The sequence below is a fragment of the Durio zibethinus genome, chromosome 23, assembly GCF_047325235.1.
Source record: "Durio zibethinus cultivar Kanyao isolate XHJ-2024 chromosome 23, ASM4732523v1, whole genome shotgun sequence".
In the NCBI taxonomy this organism is placed as follows: Eukaryota; Viridiplantae; Streptophyta; class Magnoliopsida; order Malvales; family Malvaceae; genus Durio; species Durio zibethinus.
The window spans coordinates 864,236-886,778 of NC_143184.1; the positions used below are offsets into that span (position 1 = coordinate 864,236).

Sequence of the window (22,543 nt, forward strand, 5' to 3'; positions counted from 1 at the left end):
TTCATTAAAAATTTTTTTCTAAAATTCTTTATTTAGAAATCTTGAAAAAATATTCAAGTTAAAGAATCATCTTAAAATTCTTCAACATCTAGGCAAAATTAAAAATAACTCTTTTCACTTGAGATTTAATACAATATCCCTTAAAATGAAAATAACACTCATTGCAAAAAATGATTGTTGGTGACTCTCTAACATCTAGGTAGAGTACTTAAAATTATTTCCTTTGGAATGTTATTTTTGTTTTATTTTATAATATCACAATTTTAAAAGTAGGTAAATTAAAAAACACTTTGTGTGAGAAAGTAAATAATGGTATTATCATATAACAAATAAAAATTAAAGACAAAGAAATGCAAACAAGTGCAAACAATAACAAATAAATGCATGTAAGCCAATAGGTGCTATATATGATGATGAAATGCAAATTTGAAATTAGATTCTTAAATATAATGAGACTACCTTGACTCTCCAACATCTAGGCAAAGCTTAGGTGTAACTATTCATATTTAGGATCTTATTTTATTATTATATTTTTTTATTAGAGCATATCATTTTATTGTTAAAGCGAACTAAAGACTTATGTGAAAAAATTAGTGGAATAAAGTTTCCTAAATGCCCTATTGTCTAGGTGGCATTTGAGAACAAACTACTCCACTTGATATTTTTGCATGTATCCTTAGAGTTTCAGAATGATTTTGTTTTTTGATATGGGTCGAGGTTTAAAGGTTGGGGCATCAAGATTTTGGAGTTTTGGATTTTGGGATTTTGGTTTAAGTTTCAACGGTTTTAGGGTTTGGTCTTAAGGTTTAGAGAGTTTTAGGGTTTGAATTTTAAGGTTTTGATTTTAGGGTTTGGGGATTAGGTTTTTTATTTAGGGTTTAGGTTTAAGGTTTAAGGTTTTAGTTTTACGGTTTGGAGGATTTAGGGTTTTAATTTTAAGGTTTAAGGGGTTTAGGGTTTAATTTTAAGGTTTGAAGGTTTAAGGGTTTGATTTTAGGGTTTTAAGGGTTTATGGTTTAATTTTAGGGTTTGGAGGTTTGGGATCTTGATTTCAAGGTTTGAAGGGTTTAGACTTTTGATTTTAGGGTTTTAATTTTAAGGTTTTGAAATTTAGGGTTTGGAAAGTTTAGGGTTTAAAGGGTTTGGGGTTTGATTTTATGGTTTAGAGAGTTTAGGGTTTAGTTTTAGGGTTTAGAGGATTTAGGGTTTTGATTTTAGGGTTTGAAAGGCTTGAGGTTTAGTTAGTTTTTTTTTAAATGTGAACATTTTTTAAATTTTCCAACATCTAGGCAGACTTTTAGAGTAAGTTTAATTTTTATGACTTTTTGAAAAACTATTTTAAAAAAATTATGAAAATCTGTTATTAATAATATTTTCTAATTTATTTAGTCTTTTTATATAATAATAATAATTTCTCAATATTTAGGAGGAATTATCATTATTTAAAGTATAATCGTAATCCCTCCAACATCTAGGCAAAAAAAAATTTTTTTTTACTAGTTAATTTTATAATCATTTTATATTTTTTATTATTATTTATTATTTTTTTATTTAACACTTGGGTTATTAAAAAAAATTAGAAAGAATTAAAAGTTTTAAAATCATTATTATTATTAATATTATTATCATTATTATTGTCATTATTATTAATCATTATAAAACAACTTATACTTATTCTAACAAATTCTAACGGTTTTAAAACATGTGTAAATAACAATAATAATAAAGTTAAAATGATATAAAAATATATATAATAAAATAATAATGAAAAAGAAAAAAACTTTACCTAAACCGGACAGGTTAATAGTCTGGTCAAAGCTGATTCGATTAGATCGAAAAGAAAGATGGTTCGATAAGTGGTCTGGTTGAATCGATTGAGTGGCGGTTCAACAATGGTTCAATTAAACCAATTCAAGGCTAATTAAAGGATGGCTCTCCGAGTTAGGTTGCACAGATTTCAAGTCAGATTCGGGTCCAGCGCAGATCCTCATTAGTCCAATACGACATCATTTTACTTCTAGGCTTTTATATAAAAATCAACTTTTTTTGTCCATTTCATCCCTCCTGCTAAAAAAAACCTCTTCTTTTTCTCTAAAGCCAAAAACAAAAAACCAGAATCTAAACACCCTTAGCTGTGTCAATCGTCATGCCTGCCGTCACTGATGATTATCGCTAATGGTCGTCCGAGATCGAAAAATCCTAAAATGCTCTAAAAAATTCCTTTCACTTTTCTAAGTTTGAACCCACCGTTCTTTTTGCGAGAAACAACCCCGATCAACGTAGATCGGGGTTTGAAGTTTCGATGTTCTTTTCTTTTCTTCTTTTTTTTTTTTAAAAAAAAAAACAAAACTGATGATACTATTTTATTTTTGCAGGTGGCTTAACGCTGGGTTCCTCCTTATATGAAAAACTTTGTTTGATTTTTTATATGGTTTTTTTTTGTGGATTTTTGGTTTTTTGGTTTTCTGATGGGTATTATGGGAAACTAATGGTCGATGGCTCGTTAGGTGCTGGTATGGTGGTTTCAGGTGCAGGGAGTGGATGTGTGGCACAGGTTTAGGTTCCTGGGGTTGGTGTCGAGTGTTGGGGTTCTATCAAGGGTGGAATGAATGGGGTTCCTGGGTGTCTAAAGATGTGTCTGGGAGAGAGTCGAAATGAGATGAATTGGGTGCTTTTTAGGGTTAGACGGTGATGAAAGGTGGAGTTGGTGGTGGCTATAAATAGTGGCTGTAAGGTGGTTGGATGTATGAATAGCGTAGGTTGTAGAGCAAACTCTTGATGGCTGCAGGGTGGCTGATTTGATGGGACTGGACAGAGGCGGCAGCGATGCTGTACACTAACCTTCCTACTTTTTATTTAAAAAAATTTTTTTTTAAATATATATTTATTATTTTTATTTTACTATTTTTTTATTTAACCATTATTATTATTATTATTATTATTATTATTTACTAATATAATTAATTAATAATTTTAATATAAAAAAATGAAAACCAAAAACAAGATTTTATCCGATAGACTCGAACAAAATTCGATGTCTACATCACTTGCTAATTTCTTTTTTGAATTAATTTTAATTCATAAAATAATCCGTGTGGACAGATTACTTAAGAAATAATTAGTTGGTTAGTTATTTCAAACTTCTACGATTAATTTGTGTATATATATATATATATATATATATTCTAATACACATTCTTGATGAATAATTACTTGAGAGACAAAGCATATGTTAAACCAAACAAATTGATGAACTAATTTGCCTAAATTATTCTCCAGCAAACCATGAATATCTTATATATATATATATATAGTACATATTTTGAGCTCTTAATTTTAGCTAGTGTACCAAAGGTAGTTCATCTATTTTACATTAAAAAAAAAAAAAGGTTATGGTCAGGCATTTCAATGAGTGATAATCTACCGTGCCCCATGTGATAGAGAAACTGGAAATGGATCCTTGGTTATTTTGATTTGTAATTCTCCAAGTTAGAGACCTATTTAATTATTCAAAGCGAGAAGCCCGATTATTTGTGAGCCCAACCAAAAAGTATGAATGCGGATTTAAAGACTATGAACTGTCCGGACTAGGCAGGCCCAGTTTCAGAAGGTTCATGCAGAAACTCCCCATTGAACTTAGGAGAAACTCATTTGCCTTGCAATAAACAGGATTGGTTAAGTTTATGTCATCAGTGTGAATCTTTTCTGGAAAGCAAAGAAAAATGTCACTTGTCCAGTTACATCACGGTTAATAAAGAGCTTAAAGATCAGAAACATTAAACCGAGGAAATCTGATCCACAAGCTTATCGTCTCTACCGTTCCAAGAAACTAAGCAACAGTTTTGGGCAAAAGAATGAACCAAAAAAATCTGTTACTGCCATTATTGGCATACCTTTTACTATTCGTGGAAACCAGGTGACATTTCAAGGTAAAGAGGCAGCCAAAATTCTTTAATACGGTTACTTAATGATCAAAACTCTGCTTAACACTTTCCATTTTCTTGCCCTGCAGCATCCATTAAGATGGAAGCCGGCTATCCAGAACTATTAAGAGAAACAAATTAAGCTGTGAGGAAGCCATTGGGTGTTGCCATTTCCTTGGTTATCCTAATTAATATTGTTGTGTTCAAATAATGATTCATATTATACGTTCTTAGATTAGATCATGCAATGTGTACCTTAGCTTATTATTGTGTTAATAAAATTGAAGTTGATGAAAATTTTGTGTTTACTAGCCCATAACAATACAAGATAATGATCAATAGTTGCATAATTTAAATTTAGACAATTTCAATTAAAAAATAATAAGATAATTAAATATCACAATCACTATTGGATAACCATTTGCATTTTCATAACTATCGTAATTTAGATAAAAAATCAAGTAATTAGTAATTAATAATTTAATGCACATTTCAAAGTATAAAAATTAAGAAATAATTATATCAAAGGGAAATGAAATTGCTACTTATTGCCCACTCTTTTGCATACTTTTGTTTATATATCCTTAAAGCTTGCAGTTAAAATTAGTGATTTTTTTTTTTGGTGTAAAAAATTAGTGAATTTGATTATTGTTGTCCTTTTCTACGCCATTAACTTGTAGATGGATAAAATTTTACAAATAAAGTAGAAAATACAAGGCATTGTGGACAACCGAATGGGCAATGTTGGTAATTTTCAGTTTGGTCTGATTTTGCACGAAACACAACATCAATTAAATTCGGTTGTTTGAAACCAAGCCCAACATCTTCCCTGTTTCTCGGATTATAAGCAACTCAAATTTTCAAAAAAATTATTTTTTTAAAGAAAGGGAATAGCTAAAATATGTTCCCTGTATAATTGCCGACGAAAACAAAATCTATAACTTCTATCTATAACAATATATAATACGAACAAAGTTTTTGAAAGATTTACTTCTTGACAGTTGACAGCCCAATTGACTGCAAATTAAATCCTCTAATTTATTTTAACAAAAAAATAAAAATAAAATAAAAAGTGACATAAGATTAAATAATTAATTAAATAAATAATAATTAAATAATATATATTTAAAATGTTTAATTATTATATATAGATGTTTGACTATTTTACTTGATAATATTATTTTTATGATTTCAAAAAGAAAAAAAAGGAAAGTGAAAGTGAAAATGAAAATGTATCATATAAAATAATATAATTAAGCAAATAAAATTAAATAATACATTAATAATTTCTTTATTTTATATATAATATTTTTACGTGAATGACATATTATTATAGATAAAGTGATATAATGCATGAAAATCATATTCATACCTAACTATAATTTTTGAAGGGGAGAGATTCAAAATCAATACGTTGACAAGGAGATAAAATTTTTTAATGCAATTTATATTTTATACCTGAGGTTTCATTTTACGAATTTTATATATGTATGAAAGTAAGGTTTTGAAAGCTTAACTGATTATATAAACATTAGTAATAAAATTAATGTAAATAAAAATATTTGTCAATTATCTTTTATATTATTAATTAACATTTAAAAATTACGAATTTAAAAGAATTTAAACACATAATATTTTTTAAATTAGTTATGCATATATTGTGAAGGCATGGCGTCTGGGTTTATTGCATTAATAGAGTTGAGGTGATTAATAAAATTTTTCTGTGTTTGTGAGCTTTTATAGCAGTATTCGATACCATAAATTTCATAATTATTCAAATAATTAATATTGGCGATCATATAACCATTCCATAAAAAGGAAGCAAAGTAATACTTAATGCACATTAAAGTTCTATATTATTACTTGAATTAATTATGGTTTAATGGCCTGAATTTAAGTTGTCCTCGAAACTTATAAATGGGTAAATTTTTTATTTCATAAGTTTAAATCCTTTAATGCCACGTAACTTAAAACACTTATGGATGGATGAAATTATACAAATTTGTAGATTTCAAATGCTGCACAACATTCCAACAATTGGTTCATCGTTAGTATTTCTTTCTTACTTGGCTAAAATATTAAAAAGGCTCTTAAACTATTTATTTTTCTTTAATAAATTTTTTATTTTTATTGTACTAAAATAATTTTTTATTTTTTATTTACATCTAATCTAAATAAACTTTTATTTTAAGCAAAATAATTTATATTAAGGATTTATTTAAGTACAAATTAATGATTAAGGATTTATTTGAATATAAATTAAAAGTTAAAGGCTTATTTGAGTGTAAATTAAAATTTAAGAGTTTATTTGAGCGTAATAAAAATATTAGGATTTATTTAAATATAAAGTGATAAAATTTAAGATTTTTGTAATTATTTTAACAAAAATATTAAATATTCCTCTTTCATCCTATGTCTTTGTTGGGCTTCTTAAGCCAGGTCTGATTTTGCACCTTAGGCCTACATAAAGCAACGTTGGGTTCAAAACCAAGCCCAATATGTTTTCTTTGGTCCATGATAAATAAACCAAGCCCCCCTCGACATCGCTCTCTCTCTCTCTCTCTCTCTCTCTATAACACGAGGAAATGCTCTCCGATGAGTATCTGTCCCCTGCGTTCCTACATCACTGTCGACTCCGAGCTCTCTCTTCAGCTAACGTTTTTCTCTTCCTAATTTTCTTTTACAACTCCCACCTTAAAAACTGCTGCAAGTTGTCTTGTTTTTAACTGATATTTACGAAACAGGCAGCTTTTCTTTTTGTTCCATGGATCGTTGGAGTGGTGTTTTAAAGGTTCAATTGGACCCAAATAGTAGGAATTACTACAGAATCGCTGTATCTCTCTGCTTCTCATCTGCCTCCAAGTCCCTAATTGTAAGTTATTTTCCTTTCTATCAAACTTTCAAGCACCGTCTGAAATCAATATCTCACAAAATCTTTGTTATTAGGTGCCTTCAGCGAATGCCATATTTTTCAATGGAGATAGAGTTGAAGGTACCAGGAATCCAGTCGTTGAGAGACTATCTGATTTGCAAAAAATAGCTCAAGTTTTAGTTTCCAAATTTGGTGGTTCTATTAATGCTTGGGTTATTGAGGCTTCCATTTTCAATGGGCCTTTTGCTGTTTATAAGGATTTTATCCCATCTGTGAATAGATATGGGGAGCCTAAATCATATGCCCCTGTTGGATTCCCAGCTTCTACATCAGTTTTCTCACTCCTATCAAATTGCCTTGAACAGGTTTGTTTGATAACCACAAATTGAAGTTTTCCTGCTGGTGGATGAATTAGCTCCGTCTGGTTCCTGCTGGATCATTACACATAGAATGATATAAATTTGATGAATTCCCACAAAAACTGCTAGTATATATGTCTTAATTATGGTATTTATCTGCAAACTGTTAGATTGTTAATAAATATTTTCAGTTTGTTTAATTTGCTCCTTGGATTCCCTAGCAAGCATTTATGGAATTCTAAATATTTTGGCTGTTTAATGATTTTCCATGTACTAAATTTATCATTATTGCAGGCAAAAAATGTAATTTCAAGTGGGCGGAGTAAAACCTATTCCATCTGTATATCTGCATCACAACCCACAACTTTAATTCTTGGGTTTAGCAAGGGTGGTACTGTAGTTAACCAGCTTGTCACTGAACTTGGATCTGTGGAAGACAAACCCTCTGTAAGTCCCACCCATGTAAGAGAACTGCCTGGGGTTATGGAATTATCTGGAGTCCAAGAAGAGATTCAAATAATTCCTAGGACTAAGGAAAGCCTATTAAACAGTATCACTGAGATTCATTATGTGGATGTGGGCTTAAACTCTTCTGGTGCATACACCACTGACCAAAACGTGATTAGAAGGATATCAAAACGCCTTGTAGATGGAGCCCCTGGAATTCGTTTTTTGCTTCATGGAACTCCAAGGCAATGGTGTGACAACAGGCGAGCTTGGATACGAGATGAAAAGGATAAATTGTATCATTTGCTTGAAGCTGAAGCTAGAAGGAGTGGTGGGAAATTAAAGGTGTGTGAGAGATTTTATTTTGCTGATAGGTCTCCTGATATGCAAATGCATTTTGAAGTTATTGAAAAGATGGATGTCAGTTGATTGAATGATGCACTTGGCTTAGTTAATTTAGCCATTTTTCATTCCCCCCCAGTCTTGCCCTGTATGTATTTATGCTTGAAGAAAATGTTTTATATAATTCAAGAGAAAAGAAGTTTCATATGTTTCTTGTTTCACAATGCTCGGACTCTCAATGATATGCGGGTAAAAGTCATTGAATTTAATAGAGCTAAGCCTTTTAGGTTAGCCTTTTACGTTATATTTGGTGCATAGGATAATGAATAGGGTAAGTTAGATCAAGCAATAAGAAAGACAAGATATATTTAGCCGGAGAAAATAGCACTGATGGTAGGGCTTCCTTATCTACTCTCCTACCGGAGTGAAGATGTTATGGGTAAGAGAAGAGGAGTCAACTGATAACCAAAGCAAAATAATCCATCGTGGCATGACCTGGTAATCCTTCATTGGTTACCAATGGCTAGTGAATGGGCATGAATGCCGCATGATCAGGAAGAAGATCATAGCGTTCTCTATGGTTTGCCTCTTCATGTTTCCACAACACTCTCCCTTTCCTTTTGTGTCTCTGTAATAACAAATTTCTAACTTTGCACGCCATTGCCAATGCTGCCTGAATTTTGTTGACGTTTAGTGTTTCCTCAAAGCTTTGGAAGAAAACAATACAACTAAACAAAACCTTGAATTTCTTGATTCAACTAACTTAACACTAGAAGAAACCCAAGCAGCAAGCCATACTTTAAAGAAGGATTTACGCTAGAATAACTACAAAAAAAAAAAAAAAAAAAACCCGGTAGCGAAAATATGATTCCCTGAACATCAAATAAGCGAATTGAAATTGTTATTGATATATTGTAATTGGACCAAGGCAAAACCCTAGCCATCTCAGTCGGCCCAAGGGGTTGGGTTAAGGATTGTATTCGGCAGTTATTCATTGGGCCAACCTTTAGTTTGAAATGAGCTGCTTAAACCCACAAAAAGGCCCTTAGCGGCCCCCAATCGAGTAAAAAACAATGGTCTAGCTAGCATGCCTTGTTGTGACGGCGGAAATTCCCACGGCTCTACGGAAGCGCTAAGAGACAGCAATTGAGGCATGGAGCTCACGGTCTCACTCATAGTCTCATAATCTAATCTTTTTTATGGAATTTTTTAGATGCATTTCTACATCGTGGACGGGTAGTTGGCGAGTTGTCTCTGCCGGTCAAACCAGTGAAGTCTGAAAACTATTCTATCTCAAGTCTAATGAATGTTTTTTATCCTTTTGTTTAGTGTTTTTGTTGATCTTCCGCCCCGCTTAAATCGCAAACCCAAAACCCCAGAATTTCCCAGTTACTTCCAAACTCCCAGCAAGCATATCCTTGTTGGATTCTTGTGAAATCCTCTGCTACTGGCTTACATCTATAAACCCTGAAGGGAGCAACTTTATTTCATTCTCTTACCAGCAATGGCATCTCTTTCGCAGTCAGCTACCTTCCTCATCACCATCTTCTTCTTCTTCTTTACATTCATTCACATCCCAACCACACACGCTATTCCTTTCGTCGTTTTTCACGGTAATGTTCCACTGAGTTTGCCGTTCCATTTTTTACTTCTAGTATAATTGTTAGTGTAGGACCATTGACATGCTTGCTCTCTGTTTACAAAACGAACTGTTATCGAGGTATAACTGAAGTTATTGCTAATTCTATGTAATTTTGGCGCAACCAATTTCTTTGAGAGTCAAATCCTGATTAGTTGCCTAGGAAAACTGAAACTAAAATATGGTTCTTTGATTGTCTAAATTCCATGGGTCGGTTTGAATAAACAAAATTTTCACTTGACTTATTCTGTCAGTTTTTGGTGGAATTCTTGACACCTGCCATTGGGTCTGTGGAGCGATATTGATAATTTGTAAACCTTGTGGAAAACAAAATGTAATTTTGTTTTGGAGCTAGAATTTATCAAAAATATGCATCTAATATTCATATAAACCATAAACTACTATCTAGATTTTAAGATCTGAACACAGCTATAATACTGTAGCAAAATAGTCTGGTTCCTGTTCTTCCCCTATCTTTAAAGTAGAATAAGGACCTTTTATCCTCCATAACTCTTTATCTTCTTTATAACAGCAGGAGTTTTATTTTTAGATAGTCTGGAGACAGACCTATGTTATTCACTACTGACACGTTTTGTGGCAGGCATTAGTGATAAATGCAGTAACCGTGGAGTCACTCAATTCACTGAACTTTTAAGCAGCTGGTCTAATTCTCAAGGCTACTGTGTGTATGTTCTTTTTTCATGTTTCTTTTATGATTCTCTTATCATTTTCATATTTTTATGACTGCAAATATAAAAATTTTTCTTTGGTAATCTTCCCAAGTCAGAAGTTTAATTTAAGTGTCTATGCAATTTGGGTCTCAAAACCTTGCTGTAGTTACTTGTACTGCAAATCTTTATTTTGACGATGATGTTCTTTATTGTATCATTTCTAATAAGCTTATGAGAAGGCATCAAGAACAAGTGAAATTTGTTTGAGCTTATTCTCAGACTCAGCTCACCATTTTCTCTTATTTTAGAAAACTCATACTGCTATTCTAGGTATCAATGCGTGCATTTAGCAGTATGTGTGTAATACTCTTCTGCATAAGCATGTGCATGGGTCTGCACATGTCTGTGAGTGTAAATTTGTTCTTCTGATCATGCTATTCTCTGGAGCAAAATTTTGTATGAATTCTTGTAACTACATTCTGAACCAAATAATCCGACATCCTTTTCATGGCTGTAGGGAAATTGGAGATGGATCATGGGATTCATGGACTATGCCCCTTTTAGAACAGGTGACACATTGAACTGAGTTTGAGATTTCTCATCACCTGTAGTCCCTATAATAATCATATAACCATAACCTATCTCACTAATTCTTGCAGACATCAATTGCTTGTGAGAAGGTCGTAAAAACATTTGGTAACATTTATGACTTTGCTGTATTATAGTTGAAGTTCCAACTTGATCTGAATGAATCTTAATTCCAACTTACAGGTGAAAAACATGAGTGAACTGAGCGAGGGTTACAACATAGTTGGACTCTCTCAGGTGATTAATATAAATTGAAACTTTGCTTGTATCTATAATTTCTACTTGTTCTATGTGTGCACATGCCCACAAATGTTCATTCATGTACAAACTTTTTTTAATGGTTTTATGTATTAATATTTCATATAATCCTTTTCTTGTACACAGGGTAGCATGATTGGTCGAGGGGTTATTGAATTCTGTGATGGAGGACCCCCTGTAAGAGCTTATTATTAAAAACTTTGATATTGCATTGTATTGCATTTTATTTAATATTTTGTTTAGCCTATCAACACTGCTAAGAAGCCCTGGACTCGTCTTCAATATAAGGCAATCAATTTTGAACAAATCCACTTGCATACCATTAGTCATAATATAAGATGCTATAGGTTTAGTAACCTAGTAGCAACAAATTTCATTTTGTCAATTGTCAAATTCATATAATATGAAATAATTATGCGGAGTTGTTGGTTGCATACTGCTATGAGCTTCCCTATTTGGAATTTATAGCATCATTTATTAGTAATATCACTTTAGTTTTTTACTTTTCTCTTTCTCCTTACCAAAATGTAGTACTGTAATTGCCCCTCCTAGTGAATAGGCAGTTGGAATGCGAATGTTACTGGTTCAGCTGGCCACAAGATGCCCCTTCTCTAGCATATGTGCTGACAAAGCCTCATCATCTCCTCAATCTTTATTGCTGAATTGTTTTCTTTTTCAGCTTTTTTGCATGCTTTTACTTCTCCTGTACTTTTCTCTCTCTTGCGCTATTGCAAGTTACTTTTGTCTTCTAACTGAAATCTAACACTATATCTTATTTTTACCTCTGTGATTCAGGTCAAGAATTTCATATCTTTGGCAGGGATTCATGCTGGTACTGCTTCAATTCCATTTTGTGGAGTGAGTGCCTGTTCCATGGTTTTACTCATTGTTTACATATTTTTGGTAATTATTTCAGACTATTATTGCATTCTGGTCTGATATGCCCTTTGTTTGGCAGTCTGCTCTGATATGCATACTTCTGGATAGCTTAATCAAGTCGGAAATTTATAGCGACTATGTCCAGGTATAAGATTCTTTTTGAACTCTCCAGTCTTTACATAGTTAGCAAGTCTGTTGATAGGGGAAGAAACTGATAAATACGAATGATGGTTCCATCTCCTTATGGATCTTGTATATCTCAAACACCCTGCAATCCCCACCCTTCAGCATATTTTTCTTATCTTGTTTGTATATCTAAATGGGAATTTAATACCATCTCAAATGAATACCGTTGATAATTGCAGGAACACTTGGCGCCCAGTGGTTATCTTAAAATTCCAACGGTGAGTATAGTTCCTAACTTTGGCTTAATATCTTTGGTTATGCCAATTATCATGTTGTATCATTAACAGTTTGGCATTAAATATTCACATAGAACTTTACAATAGTGTTTTAGTGCAGGATTAGGAGTCTCCTGCTTTTGTTGACGTATATTGTTTCTTTATCATTTTCCTTCCTTTCTTCATTTTGAGTCGAATCAATTATGTTGTCACCATTCACACTTGTACAACTTTCCCCACGTCAGTGGTCTAATTCAATTCTTTTTCTCTTTCACCAGGACATATCTGGCTATCTCAAAGGATGCAGATTCCTCCCAAAACTCAACAATGAAATCAATGGCACGAGAAATTCCACTTACAAGGAACGGTTTGCCAGTTTACAGAATCTAGTGCTTATAATGGTAAGTTGAAGTTTCCTTTTAGCCAACTTTGGAGGAGTAATCTGTAATTTTTCTCACCCGTTTTGTCATGCTAACTCTTTCCTTTGCATGTTTGGATCAGTTCGAGGATGATACAGTTTTAATACCTAAGGAAACATCCTGGTTTGGTTATTATCCTGATGGTTCCTTTGATACTATATTGCCTGCACAAGAGGTAAATCTGCTTTAATTATTTTAAAGCAACTGTTTTATAGGCAGAGATCATTTTTCCTTTGACTAGGTTTAGAACAGCAATCTTTGTTTTGGGAGTATTTCTCGAAGTCTTGTAAATCAATGTTTAAGATGAAAATAACGACTGCAGTTGTCTATTTCTCTGCAGACCAAGCTTTATAAGGAAGACTGGATTGGTTTGAAAACCTTAAATGAAGCTGGAAAAGTTAAATTCATAAATGTGTCAGGTGGTCATCTGCAAATCGCGAAAAGTGACATGAAGAAGTACATTGTACCATACTTGGATGACCAAGCATATGCACCAACAGAGCAGACTGTGACAGAATCTTCATCTTATGAATGGCTTTCAAGACTCTGGTACTTGTTTAAGGATCTAATTGGCCTTGATGAAGATCTACCTTTGGTGCGTACCGCGTGCTAAACCAAGTGCTATTGTCTTGTCTGAATAAGACGAAGCAAAATACAGTACGGGTTTAGCCTCTACCTCTACCATTCAGATGTTTGAGAACTTCCTACTCAAAGATGTAATCCTCTTGCACCAATTAAAAAAAAAAAAAAAAAACTCTCCAAATTAAACATATTGGCTAACCTTCAGCAACATGTTCTGCAACATCAATTACCTTAGCAAAAGCCCCATGTCCTGAAACAAATTCCAAACACATCAAATCCATGATTGTTATGGAATATATCTTTTTCACTAAGGCAAGCTGATACAAGTGTCAGACAATCAATACAGTGCTCGCATGACCCAACAAATACAATTAAAAAAAATTTACTACACTACTAGTACTTGCCAAAGGAATTCTCCAAAACACTGGTAAAGTCACAACAGGGGTCGATACAGATTAAGTCCTGAGAGGACATATAAGATTATATAAAAGATATTGTTGCAATGAATACAGACACAAAAATGTACAGGTTTACATCAATTCCCCATGCAAAGATTTGTTACAAGGGAAGGAAATTCACCCAGACCTAAAAGCAGACTTACTTTAAACAACAAATTGGGAGACAACAAAGGGAGAAAATCAAAAGGACTATGCCAACTTGTTCTGAAAGTTCTTATATTCGAAAGGTTACAGAGATGGTAAAACATCCTTATAGCCTATGAAACCCTTGCCTAATATTAATTTGGTTCCTGAATTAGATGGAAGGTTCTACTTGGTGGTGCTCGAGGTTTCTAAGTACGATTCTCGCAAAGATTTTAGCCTCAATAGGGGCAGTTGCTGCTGCAGCTGCAGCACGCAGAACTCTTGCAGCTCCAGCACCCTGCATAAGACTAGCATGATGCACAGCATGTCGACCACCAGGTAAGGTGAACTGCAATCATTGAATAAAATGAAAAAAAGGAACATGTAAAAATCCCTTGGTGTAAGTTCAGCAATACATATTATGCTTCAGAAACAAGAGTTTTCCAAACAGGATCTTCATAGTTACTGGAGCCCATAGAAATATATTACCTGGAGTAGTGCAAACGCAGCACAGGCCTTGAGTATTGAAGAAGAGTTTCGAAGCATGAAGATAAATCTTCCAATTTCAGCCCCACTAAGGAATATAAAGTCATGTTAATTCAGAGAGATTAACTTAGAGTCACACCCTCCTCCCCTACCCCCCAACACACACACACACACACACACACAAGCAGGCAAAACATGAAAGAGAGGAATAGAATCAAAGAATGACGCTGCTACTCAAAATGATTAATGGGTTCCAACCAGCCCAAGATAGCTGGACCAGATTCTTTTAATGAAGAAAATTTGGCAAGTAAGCTAATCAAACAGTTTATTTTATCAAGAGTAGCACAAAGTGAGACATATTATACAGGAGGTTATCTCTTAATAACTTTATTAAAAGCATATTGCATTCACTTCCATAAACTTACAATTGTGTTTTTTCATTGACATCTATAGTGGGCATTTTCGTCATTAACAGCGAGCCATTTTCTTTTTGCACTTCATGCAATGAAATTGAGAACATAATTATCTTAAAGCACAAATGCATCTGGAATACAAAACGGAGGAAATGGATGAAGGAAACCTGCATCTCAGATGCCCTGCTTCTTGAATGCGAGCTTTTTCAGTTACTTGTGACAATGCTGCTGGAGCTGATGAAGAAGCAGCTGCTGCAAATGCTTGTGGATCGGAGAATGTAAGAATAAAAGCTTCAATATGCTTCAAAGCCATTCTTCTGGCCCCATCCAAGCTCACACTCTTTGAAGTGCTTTCTGATGACGTGCCCATTGGTGCAAACTCATCGATTCTGCTAAAAATATCAATTGATGCAAATTATTATCAAGATGGCTCTGGCTGTTCTTCCCACAGGACGCATACAAGATATTAGGAGCCTTTTTACATTATATAATATCTTGCATATGCACAATAAAACACTAATTTCTTGGTAATATCAACCTCATCTCTCAGGGTATTCATTCACTTAAGCCCTTCAATGTATTCCTTCTACCAGATAGTGACTCTTAGAACGTAATTTTCTGAAAAAGCAATCATTTAATACCCCTTGAAGGAATTATGGCATGTGTTATCTTAAAACTTTAATTAGAGCTGTCATGGAAGGTCCCTGCAAGAATTACTTCTCAAGTTTAGTTGATCAGTTGGCTTAATTTCTCATGAGTTACCTTTTATCTTATTTAACCAAGGACATGAGGGGCAAAATCAGAATCTGATACAAGCATTTGATATCTAGAGATTTGAGTGAAAAAAAAAAAAAAAAAACAAATTTACAAATTTTTATTATACTCCATGATATGTGAAAGTAACTTTTACTAGTTCTAAATTGACCTTAACTCGTTATTTAGGAATCAGTATTGGTGGGCATCCAGACCAGATTCTAACAAAATCTATATGTATTGCAAGAAAAAAATAATAATAATAATTTGATATATTTGAACTTCTTTGAAAGATTTCAGAAAAGAACAATATACAAACTTTATCCATAGATCACTATACCAATTTACTCAATTCAGAAGCTGCTTTTATAAGGATAGAAATATATTTTCCAGTTTTCAGTCCTTGGTAAAAGTAGTCTTAAACCTGAGATTTCATCATGAGAAAGCAGAATACAACATTATACACCAAGTAAATATTACAGAGAGATAACCATACAAGGAAACGTAACAATACAAGGTCCTGATAAAGTTTATGCAATTAAGGGTAGAAACAATACCTCCCATCAAACATGTATGCCAGTGCCAATGCAGCCATGAAGCGTGCCATCTTTGATACCGATGAAGAACAAAGATTAACAAGTGCAGGAACTCCACCTTCTTCCACTATCCGAAGAGCATTACCATGGTTAAAAGCAAGGTTCCAAAGAGCCCCTGCAGCTGTTTCATGAACATCCTGAAAGCAAAAGCATAAGTTAAGATCAACTGAGATGCCACTGGAACAAATTGATATTATATACTAGCAGCAAGGGCTGGCATATGAAATGCTTACTTCAGCATCAGAGCGTGCAAGGGTAATCAGGGGTGCAACACCTCCTTCTCGTCCAATAGCAATACTAACAAAGATCAAATATAAATAGCATCAATATCCTGCCTGCTAGAGTTCCATGGCATGATAAAATGAGAATATTTGCTTGGAATAATGTATGAACAAAACAAAAAACACAGTTGCACCATTAACACTAAGAAATTATTTGATCCAGTGCTGCCTATCATCCAGTAACAAACTTCCATTTCTCATCATGAAGCTTTGGTAGTGGTAATCATAATGATAAGAAGCACGGAGCAATCAAATAATGCTGTGTAGCACAAACATGCATGTTGAAGACTTCAGAACAGCAATATGCAAATTACCAAAGGTTTAGGGCAATATCCACTAGCACCACCCTATTTTGGTGAGGCCAACCATAGGATGATAGCAAAGGATTATGACAACACTGTGGTACAGAAAAGAAGGAAGAAGACGAGAAGATGCCAGAATTAACAGAGGTTCTGCTCCTGTTGTTTTAAGCCTTGTACACTAAATGCATAAAAACTTCATAGTTAAAAAAATTTCTCAAATAATGTGTTCAGACCAACTTTATCATAGGTTTGCATGTCCACGTATAAAAGAAAAAAATTACATTACCTATTAGCTTCGGACACTGACAATCCCCAAAGAGCACCAGCCGCCCTCTCTTGAAGACCTGGGGAAGCATTTGAACAGGATTGGGCAAGAGCAACCTGTAAAAAAACAAAATACCAATATCTTTAAGATGTAATGAACTCTTTACCAAATGAAACACATACAACAACAAAAATTTTTCCACTTGAGATCTACCAAAGACTTATCATGAAGCCAAGAGCACAATTTGACTAATTTTTAACATTCGTCAATTTCAGTAGCACTTCATTATAGCGGCTAATATTTCAGGATTCAGAATTTTACACCATGCCACCAACACAACAAGGAGAAAGACCAAAAAGGAAACTCAAAGATATCCATCGGAATCCATGGCATACATGAAAGAGAAAGCCGCAGATGACCAAAACACATCTTTCCCACATCGAAACATATTAAGGTTGATAAAGGCATTTAACGCAGGAAACATACTAAATGATTTAAAAGTCCACAGAGAACAATTTGCCCAAGCAAAAAAATTATGTAATGGCATACATGAAAGAGAAAGCCACAGATGACCAAAACACATCTTTCCCACATCTAAACATATTAAGGCTGATAAAGGCATTTAACGCAGGAAACATGCTAAATGATTTAAAAGTCCACAGAGAACAATTTGCCCGAGCAAAAAATTATGTAACCTGATACACCACTAAAAATTACTGGATATTTGAGAGGCCTTTTACTAGACTCAAACAATTATCCACTTTTTGCTGCACCTGATGGTAACCAAGGCTACCCCTGCTTAGACAGAGAAAACATTAGGTGCTAAAAAAAGATAAATATCATACCAATGCCTCAACACCACCAGCTGCCGCAATTGCTTCTCGATTTCTGTCATCAAATGACAAATTCCACAAGGCACCAGCAGCTTCTTGCCTGTTCCAATCAGCAGGTATCATCACACATGTTAGAACAAACCTTTTAACAGAATCAGCTAATTTTGTGAATGAAGAAAAAATGTTAAGGTCTATGAGTTATAGACTGGATTTAGTTTTGGGGGATCAACAGGAAAATGAAGAGAGCTGAAAAAAATATTTTGGGACCAGCTGATGAATATTAAACCTATTTACAAGTAAAAGCATCTAATAGGTAGTACAAAGATAGAAAGATGGTGTTCAGCAGCCAGAAATCAGAAACTTGGAATGGGAATTTGATGGAACCAAAGGCAACAATCCAAGAAAAACTAGGATAGAATGCCTCCAGCTCAAGTCAAAATCAATTCTAAAGCTTCAATTCCATAATACAATAAAAAGTTTTATGAGAAAATTCACTAACACAAACACACATAAATGAATGCATTTAAGATATCAAAGAGCCAGCTGAAATACGTTAATTATGAATTACCTGACACCTTCATCAGGAGAACGTGTAAGTTGAACTAACGCTTCAAGAGCACCAGCCTCTTGTCCAACAGCAGCATTATTACTGTTGCTATCACCATGAGCAGCCAAATTTGCTAAGGCTCGAGCAGCCTAACATATTTGGACATGACATTAATCAACTCCCAACAAACAAGTAGTATATGGTATCAGAAATAAGCCTTGAATGCTGAAAAATAAGACTGGTTTCCAACACAAACGTAAAGAAAAGCATGTTGATGGTTGAAGCCATGATTTTGAATATTGAAAATTCAAGCTTTCTGAATTTCATGCCTGCCAGAACACATAGGTAATTAAAGCATTTGCAGATGACAGCATGCTTAGCATCCAAAGAAGTGCAGTACGGCATTGATGAGGGTACTCCGAAAATTTCCACAACCTAGAACTATGTGACAAAATACCCTAGAGACAGCAGTATTGGTTAGCTAAGTTGTTATGACAGTGTAATAACATAGCCATTCTAATCATTTCAGATCCAACAATTCAATGGAACTGTAGAGATTATATCATGCATGGTCCAAGGTTCCCTCTCAATTGTGAAAGTAACGGCACCTGTTCTTGCACTCCTTCAAACTTGCAGTTACGAGCAAGCATCACCAATGCGTGCACACCACCTGCGTTGGCAACTTCCATACTGCATTTATCATCAGCAGCCAAATTTGCCAGTGCACCAGCTGCACGTTCCTGAAAACAAAGGAAATCATGATCCAACCAACAAACTATAGCCTGACACAACTCCAACAGGCAAGGGTCAGATGCTACATGATCTTTAAACATAGTACACAAGCAAATACATTGCATAAAGAGAAACATACAAGGACTCCATCACCACCAGAGGACCATTTGAATATAAGGTCAACTAAAGCTTTAACTCCATCAGCCTCAGCAATTGCAGCCTATTTTTTTTTTAAAAAAAAGGTGGTTAGAACTAGAGATAAAAAACTTATGTTCCCAGGTATGAGAAAAAGCATTGCATAGAACAAAACCTTGTGCTCTTCCCCAACAGAAAGGTTCCATAGCCCTCCAGCTGCCTCCTCAGCAACCAGCCTGCTCATGGACCTCGCCAACGCAGCAAGGATTAATTCCCCCTTCTTCAGCAACAGCTTTAGCAACATTCACATTGACAGACAAGTTTGCTATAGCCTACACCATTAAAAGTCCAAATCAACTCAAATATTAGATAAGAAACTAGCAACCCCAGTATTTAAGAAAATAGATGGAAAATGATAATGAACACAGAAGTACTGTGAATAACATGTTCTTAAGAGACACTATGTATCAAATCATCCTATGATAACCAGAATTAAAAAATTCAGTTAAAAGAAATGAATATGATGAATTGATGATAATTGCACTATGATAATAAAACTACTATATTTTTTCAAAATAAAAAGAAAAATATATAACCTTTGCAGCCTCGGACTGAAGCCCTTCCCGCCAAGATTTTGCTAGGTTCAGAAGAAGCCGAATGCCACCTTCTCGCATAACTGCTTCAGCCCTTCCACAATCTATGCTAGCATTTTCATCATCAATAACAACAAAAGCCGCAAGCCCAGTGGCTGCCCTTTCTTGAACATCCTCTTGTGAGCTCTGCATTAAGCTGAGCAACAGTGCTGCCCCTTGCTTAAGCCAGAAATCATGAAGACCTTGTGTGTTCGTCTCAGCAGTACGCAAAAGCGTGTGAGATAGGATCCATTCAAGCCAAGTCATGATCTCATTCAAGTTTTTATCTTTGTTCTTTGAGCGCCTCCAATCCAAAAACACATTCCTCCCTTTCTTTGTAGTTTCGGCAAATAAAGAGGATAGTCCTCTAAAAATATCTGAGAAAAGAGCAAGCAACAATTTATCTTTGGTTTTACTGGTGCTAATACTAGTGTCCTCTTCAAGAACCGGACAGTTTAAAGCACACAAAACCTTCAAGCTCTGGGATGAGGATAACAATCTAGAAACAGCAGTTGAACCAATATCAGTTCTTGAAACATCCAACCCAATCAATTTAGGCAGCTTGTGCCAGAGATGCGAAACTACACCCCATTTCATATTTGATGTCCCTGCAACAGAGAGGAACCGAACAGATAAAATATTTCCCAATGCAGCCTCATCAACTTTTAGACAATCAAGGAACCCAATATCAACCAGATTTGAACAGTGCTTAGCCAAAGCATTGATTGCATCAGCATAAACATCCCTTATTCCAGACAACCGAAGTTTCTTCAACTTTGGACAGCAAAGAGCTATTGCTTTTATAGCATCACCAGTGATCCTCTCACAAAAGTCCGGCCCAAGCTGAAGACTTTCCAGAGCCTCATGTCGAGCAACAATCACAGATAGAGTAGCATCAGTTATTTTCCTGCAGTAATCACCACTTATTTCACGCAAATTCTTAGCTTGTAGATGAATTATTGCATCAGCAGACTCTGCCCCACGAAACCTAAGCTTTTGAAGATTCACACACCTAGAAGAAAGCGAAGTAGCCATTGCAGTATCAAATTTATGAGCACGAAGATCCAATGAACTCCATAAACACTGAGAAGCACCCAAAACCCTCCATGTCCTACACGTTGATGACAAGCTCTCTCTGTCACGATAATTCAGACATGAAAACAATTGAATCACAGTATCATCAGGTAAGCTTGTCCAATCCACAAAACCATTTCTCTCATGACCTAAATCCTCAACTTCAATTTCAGGGTAACTTAGTGAGACAACGTCATACTTCCCTTTCTTTGCAGCCTTGCTCCGCACCCTACGACTCATGTCTTGATCAATCTAAACAGAACTCCAGATACCGAAATCCTTTGTCTCAAAGCAACTAAACAAATAACCCGTAAGTGCACAAACAAGGAACTAAATACATAAACCCTTTAAACTCAAAGACCCAATTCATAAAACCACTTAAGAAGCATAGAGACACCAAAAAAGCAATGGTCTTTGGCCTCAAAAACCTTAACCCTCAAACAAGCAATGGAATTGTATGCACATCACAATCAACAAATCTTGAATTTTGATAATTTACAATAACCCAATTGTCCGATATCAACAACCCAATAAAATCTACAATGATAAACGCATTGCAGGGAAGAAAATTGAATGTTCTTCTCAAACCTGAAAGAGTTAAGGCTTCCTAGGTATGTGGGTAAACCCTTAACTCTCGTAGCTTTCAGGTTAAATCACTAAGCGCTTTTCTTTTTATCTGATTGCTTTGAAGAAGCTTCACTGAAACTACAACGGATAAAAAGAGAGAACGAGAAAGAGAAAGAAAAGGAGAGAGAGTTGAGGAAGCGTTGGAGACAATTCAGGCTAGCATATCAGAGAGAGAGAGATGAAAAGCAATGAAAGAAAGAAACCAAACCCCTAAGGCATGTGTCTAACTAAAACTCTGTTGCTAAGTTTTTTCATTTTTCTTTTTTTTTTTTTTGTGTGCACACAAGCAAAGAGAGAGAGAGAGAGAGAGAGAGAGAGAGATAAAATGGATAATTTGTATTAAGAATTTTTATAGCATTATTATTTAGAAGTGAGGAGGAATCATGCCTGACAAGGGTTAATATATAGTATTACTTCTTTTTTTTTTATTAATGGAGAGGGTATAAAATCATTGCCCCCTATTGTAATTTGCTGCTTCAAAATTATTATTTTATAGTTATAATATAAATATAAGAAAATTTTGGGTAAGAAAGAAAGATAATCACAGGTTAAGGTAACTAAGGCATAATATAAAAATCATGCTTGAAGTTGAATCTCAATCTTAATCACTTCGCCTTAAGCAATGCCACGCGGCACCAATCAAAGGCAATCGAGTCCACATATGTCTCGCGCGCTGTAGTCTTCACACGTGTAAATAAATCACTGCATTAACTGTAAATCCCAGTCACCGGAGTTTCCATTCAAAATGACAACCCCGCGCATATTTAAACCCACTTCACTCACTCCCCTTCAAAGCATTTTCTTCCCCAATTTTCTCTCCAACTTTCCTCCCATCCAAACAACAAAGAAGAGCTTCAGCGCCAATGATGTCGTTTCACTTCAATAACAACCTGCTGGGAATCATCA

At 34.6% G+C, this 22,543-nt stretch overlaps 3 protein-coding genes across 4 annotated transcripts; 2 read left to right on the forward strand and 1 right to left on the reverse strand.

Moving 5' to 3' along the window:
- Positions 1–6,479: 6,479 nt before the first annotated feature.
- On the forward strand, positions 6,480–8,150 carry LOC111313742 (uncharacterized). Its single transcript, XM_022914464.2, has 4 exons — positions 6,480–6,580; positions 6,668–6,795; positions 6,870–7,160; positions 7,449–8,150. The coding sequence occupies exons 2-4, from the start codon at positions 6,688–6,690 to the stop codon at positions 8,028–8,030; spliced, it is 981 nt and encodes a 326-aa protein (XP_022770199.2). The 5' UTR covers positions 6,480–6,580; positions 6,668–6,687; the 3' UTR covers positions 8,031–8,150.
- An 878-nt stretch (positions 8,151–9,028) lies between these two features.
- LOC111313741 (alpha/beta-Hydrolases superfamily protein) lies at positions 9,029–13,570 on the forward strand. 2 transcript variants are annotated; one of them, XM_022914462.2, is made up of 12 exons: positions 9,030–9,556; positions 10,184–10,268; positions 10,771–10,822; positions 10,913–10,933; positions 11,025–11,078; positions 11,226–11,276; positions 11,895–11,957; positions 12,058–12,123; positions 12,344–12,382; positions 12,658–12,780; positions 12,881–12,973; positions 13,139–13,570. In XM_022914462.2, exons 1-12 carry the CDS (start codon positions 9,448–9,450, stop codon positions 13,409–13,411), a joined length of 1,029 nt encoding a protein of 342 aa, XP_022770197.1. In that variant the 5' UTR covers positions 9,030–9,447; the 3' UTR covers positions 13,412–13,570. The 2 variants fall into 2 exon arrangements, with proteins under 2 accessions (XP_022770198.1, XP_022770197.1); XM_022914463.2 differs by lacking the exon at positions 10,913–10,933 and having other exon boundaries at positions 9,029–9,556.
- Positions 13,571–13,829: 259 nt separating this feature from the next.
- Positions 13,830–21,972, reverse strand: LOC111313740 (protein ARABIDILLO 1-like). The gene is given in 13 exon segments (XM_022914458.2): positions 13,830–14,310; positions 14,451–14,535; positions 15,028–15,252; positions 16,171–16,346; positions 16,443–16,506; positions 17,079–17,173; positions 17,903–17,990; positions 18,459–18,586; positions 19,046–19,177; positions 19,309–19,389; positions 19,480–19,570; positions 19,572–19,636; positions 19,901–21,972. Coding segments are annotated over 13 exon segments (2,757 nt in total). The 5' UTR covers positions 21,251–21,972; the 3' UTR covers positions 13,830–14,133.
- Positions 21,973–22,543: the final 571 nt, after the last annotated feature.

Bases quoted from the DNA above. Each gene is read 5' to 3' on its own strand.
- LOC111313742 (XM_022914464.2), top strand. From the start codon at position 6,688: ATGGATCGTTGGAGTGGTGTTTTAAAGGTTCAATTGGACCCAAATAGT. The intron at 6,796-6,869 runs GTAAGTTATTTT...CTTTGTTATTAG, and splicing joins CTGCCTCCAAGTCCCTAATT to GTGCCTTCAGCGAATGCCAT. The intron at 7,161-7,448 runs GTTTGTTTGATA...TCATTATTGCAG, and splicing joins TATCAAATTGCCTTGAACAG to GCAAAAAATGTAATTTCAAG.
- LOC111313741 (XM_022914462.2), top strand. From the start codon at position 9,448: ATGGCATCTCTTTCGCAGTCAGCTACCTTCCTCATCACCATCTTCTTC. The intron at 11,277-11,894 runs GTAAGAGCTTAT...TCTGTGATTCAG, and splicing joins TCTGTGATGGAGGACCCCCT to GTCAAGAATTTCATATCTTT. The intron at 11,958-12,057 runs GTGAGTGCCTGT...TTTGTTTGGCAG, and splicing joins CTTCAATTCCATTTTGTGGA to TCTGCTCTGATATGCATACT.